Source organism: Catharus ustulatus, chromosome 8 (assembly GCF_009819885.2).
Source record: "Catharus ustulatus isolate bCatUst1 chromosome 8, bCatUst1.pri.v2, whole genome shotgun sequence".
In the NCBI taxonomy this organism is placed as follows: domain Eukaryota; kingdom Metazoa; phylum Chordata; class Aves; order Passeriformes; family Turdidae; genus Catharus; species Catharus ustulatus.
The window spans coordinates 33,819,081-33,823,532 of record NC_046228.1 but is presented as its reverse complement, the minus strand read 5'-3'; the positions used below and the strand labels follow the sequence as shown (position 1 = coordinate 33,823,532).

Here is a 4,452-nt window from a genome sequence, read left to right as displayed (position 1 = left end):
TCAACCTGGCGAGATCCCCCAGGAGCAGCTTCCCCGGGGCTGCCGTTCCTCAGTAACTCCTGCCTGTGAGGCGCTTTTCCTTAGTGGGGATTTCGGTAACGGACCGACTTCGTCATCGCTCCAGCGCCAAACTCCGCTTCGCTCAGGGCTCAAAACTCCCAAAACCCGCTCGGGCCCTCACCCTGTTGGTGTGCAGCGGCACCGTGCGACATCTCGGTGAGGGCCGGGCAGGAGCTTCTCTGTCCCGGTGCCTTCGGGCAGGGGCCCCCCGAGCTCGGAGCGGCTCCAGCCCAGGTACGAGCCGCGCTCGGCTGTGCCCCAGCCCGGGGCTCGCTGCGGCCGGAGGGGCCGCGCTGAGGGGAACGGGGCGGTTCTGGCGAGTTCCTTGGGCCGGGGTCCCCCGTGTGCCCCTGGCCTGAGATGGCGGAGGGAGGGAGCGGCTGCCCGCGGTCTCCTCCTTGCCGCGGATCCCTGGGGACGAGCCGGTGCCGCAGCAGCGCTGGCTCATCCCGGTTCCCTTCCTGAGCCTCGGTGTCCCGCAGGGCCGGGACCGGCCGGGACCTGTCATCGTGTCCCTTCCAATGGGCCCACGCCGTGGGTGTGCAGCTGTTCCCGAGGCCGATCTCCGAAAGGCTTTTCCAGCAGTCCTGCAGTGTCGGGAGCAAGGGGCTGATTGTTCCAGGCAGAGAGATGCCGGCTGTGAGCTGGAGCAGAGTGAATTCTGCTCCATCCATGGGCCTGTGAGGGAGCTCCTGCATCTCCAGGAGGGACCAGCAGCCAGGATGACACACTTGCCAGGGGCACAAGAAGCCACCTGTGAGCGTGCAGTGAGTGAAGATGTGGAGAATGGAATCTGCAGCAGTGATGGCAGTGTGAGGGAGCCCCTGGGTCCCCAGGGCACATCAGCAAGCGGCCATGGATACAGAAGCATCCTCAGAAGATTGCCGGGTGAGTGCAGGGCCACGGCTGTGGCCTCTAGGGAGGGGACAGTGTCAGCTGGCAAGGACAGGGCTGGCAGGTGTGTGGCTGTTTCCCGATGTGTGCAAGAGGCCTCGTGCTCCGCTCGGCCCCATCCGTGGCTGGAAGCGGCAGCCGCAGCTGCCCCCAAGGCTGTGCAGCTCTCCTGCTGCAGCCTGTCCCCAGCGCGGTGTCCCTGGCTGTCCCCACAGCTGTGTCCCTGCCTGTGTCCAGGCTCTTGGCTCTCTGGCTGCCAGCTGAGGGAGGAGCAAACAGGCTGAGAGCTCCCTCCTGTGCTTCCCGGGCCATTGGGGCATGCGAGGGCCAGATCTGTTTTTTCCTAAACTCTACTTTCACTCTGCTATCCTTCGTGTGACCTTAGCAAAAGACACACGAGGTACTGTTATTTTTCTTACCTAGACTGAGGAAAATCTTTCTTTTTCTATGGCTTACTCATGTCCACCCTACTCACAGTTTCCCCTCCTCTTCCTACCAGTAGATGTTGTGTCTGAATTGCCTCTCTCACTTCCTGCCTGGGATTTCTCCAGCAGTGCTTGGTGGTTTGGAGATAAACCTAATCACAGCCTTTATTGTGTTGTCTGCCTGAATGTGAAAAGGAAGGGAGAATTTCTTTGATTCATACCTGTGAATTGCATGAAATAGGGAGAAATGGAAGGATCTGCGAAGTACCTGGAACTGTTGCACGTGTCAGAAGATCACTTCCAGCAGTCTGTTGATGTGCCAGAAAGGTAAGAGCTTCTTGGAATTCATCAATATCATATACCCTGCCTACAAATCCTTTAATTGACCTTTACAATCCTTGTTACAAAAGACCTGAACCCTTTTCTCCATCATGGGTGGAGAAAACAACATGGATGCTGTGGCCAAGAGATACAAGTACTAATTCCTCTAGAATACTCCACTAGGAGAAGTTCTTGCTAGAGTAACTCTTTATCTCGGTTTTGTGAAATGCTGAGCTCTTCCAAGGGGGTTAAGAGGTGACTGAAAAGCATTATATACTTGGTTGATTGTAGAAAGTGTATAGAAGTTTCAGGGAAAAACTGTCCCAGTGAATAATAAATGCAGAGTAATCTGTCTCCTTTGCTCAAGGAACTGGCTGTAGATTTCTCTGAAAGATCAAATCCAAAAAATAAATCACTATAAAATTTTCTGAGGTTTTGCCAGCTCGTAATATCCTGTCTGTTAATTTTTTGAGTTTCCAGTCTGTGCTGTTTGGGATTTGGCAATCTTAATATTTACCAAGGCCAAATAAATGTGAAGAAAAATAGCCATGACAAATGGGCTTTGGAGCCATCAACTGGGAATTGCAGGGACTGACTGTGTCCTGTTTTGGTCAATACTCTGTGCAGTACTCTGGTACTTCCCCCAGATTCATTTCCCTTTTTGATGTGCTTGCACACAAAGAAGAAAGAAGAATTTGAATGAAGAGCTGAATGCAGATCACGTGATCCCATTGAATGCATTTCCTTTGCTTGATTGTTTTTCTTGTAGCTCTGTTGAAGTGAGCCCAAGTGATAAAATCCTGACACTGCTACAGACACCATCCCTTGATTTGAAGGAATTTGGGAGAAAAGCAGCTTATCTTCCTCCTGAGGATGGTGAGCTGGCTGGGGGGAATTATTCCTATTGTCATTCTACAGATGATTATTTGTGGGAATGTTGACAGCTGTGAAGAGAAAGCCAGTCATTAGTCATGAAGCCAACCTTCATTAAAACCAGATACTGGATTGGCTCTCCCTTTTTAGAGTAAGCCTTTCTTCTTCCCCTTAGTGGCCAAAGCATTCTCAGTGACTAGAATGGCATCTCCTGGTTTGAAGCTGTAGAATGTTGCACTCTGCTGCAGCCCTGTGGTTGATTCTGTGATGCAGAGGATCAGAGTTTGAAGGCATCCTGCTGAGCAGGGACCTGAAGCAAACCCATGGCAGTGAAGATGCACTTGCTTGAAATCACCTTGGTACCACTCTGACACTGGTCCAGGTTAAAGTGCTGCAAGCTGAGCTGCTCCCTGTCCCTCAGTTTGGTTTTCTGGCCTTCAAATTCTTCTCGGTCATTCCAGAAATTCCTGCACTCACTGTTGCTTTTCTAATCCATAGAGGCTTCAAAATTCTGAGGCCTTCTAAGTTCAAATATCCCCAACTTCAATCCTGGTTTGAGAGAAATCAACATGGCTTGTGCCTCTGTCAGGCTTATGCAAGCAGAAAAGCTTTATTATTTAAAAATATTTTTATATTTCTGATGAATCCCATGTTACCTTTGATGTGGATTCCTTTACAAAAGCCCTGGACAGAATTTTAGATGAGCTTGCTTCCTTATTTGAAACCAATCCTGGCACTGATTTCTTTGCTGTTGTACTGACACAAAATAATACCCAGGAGCAGACTCGGAGGAGCTGGATTCTGATGATCTGGATGAAGAGGAGGAGTTTGATTTCTCAGATGGGGATGATGAAGACCTGGATGCTGGAAATCCAAGGCAGGAGCAGAAGGTGACTCCTGAGGAGCTCGTGGGCAGTCTCAAGTGGTACATGAATGAGATGGACCGAGAGCTGGCACAGACCAAGGCTGGGAAAAGTTTCACCTCCCAAAAGAGAGGGGTGAGTGTGCCTTGAGCTCTGATTTGTAGCAGTAATTTCCAGAGAGGAAATGTGCTGAAAGTGGCCATTCTGAGTAAGGTGCTCAGAACCTTCCCACATGCAAGCAAAGTGTGCTGTAGTTGCATCATAATATGTTTTTTTCAAGATAAAGCTTTCCTAAGCTTTGAATTTGCGCATCTTTTCCAAGACTTAGTTTAATTTCCCTGTTTTCAGTAGTAGGGCAAGCAGCTGCAGCTTGACTTTTGAGTTCCTGTAGTAGTTTGCTCCCATGGGAAGCTGAGCCTGGACTCAGCAACACTTTCTGTCCTTCTCTTGGAGCTGAATCTGGGTAATGGACAGTGATGATTTTTAGCTGGCATGAGCATTTGGTAGCTGAATTCCTGTCTGTCAAGACTCTGGAATGTAAACTGTTGGCTGCAGAATTGTTGTTTCTTTTCTCTCATGGCTTCCCTTTTTCCCCCATAAATCTGCTCATGCAATTTGACAAACCTTTCTCCTTGTGCTCACTGCAGGCGGGTTGTGTTGAAGCAGCCACATCTGAGAGTGCTGGCCCTGGTTCTGGAGCTGAGGATGCTGAGCTGGCACCCGTGGATGTGGACATGAACCTGGTGGCAAACCTGCTGGAGAACACAGATCTCACTGGCTCCAGCAGCTGAGCAGTGCAGCGAGAGACTTTGGACAGGACATGGCTGGTGGGAAAATGAAGCACAGACAGATGAGCAGGATGGGGAAGAAGAGGCCAAAGGTTTTAATTTTGAGTGTTCTGTTCATTATGTGTCACTTCAGCAAAGTGAATTGACCTGTAAAAGCTTCTGTTTGGACACTGTCTTGGATGGAAAGGAGAATTTCCAGTGCTAACACATTTTCAGAAAAATGAAAAA

General features: G+C 50.0%; 1 protein-coding gene across 1 annotated transcript; it reads left to right on the top strand.

Moving 5' to 3' along the window:
* Window positions 1-2,474: 2,474 nt before the first annotated feature.
* Window positions 2,475-4,452, top strand: LOC116999275 (protein ecdysoneless homolog). Its single transcript, XM_033065775.1, has 3 exons — window positions 2,475-2,576; window positions 3,344-3,571; window positions 4,084-4,452. The coding sequence occupies exons 1-3, from the start codon at window positions 2,574-2,576 to the stop codon at window positions 4,225-4,227; spliced, it is 375 nt and encodes a 124-aa protein (XP_032921666.1). The 5' UTR covers window positions 2,475-2,573; the 3' UTR covers window positions 4,228-4,452.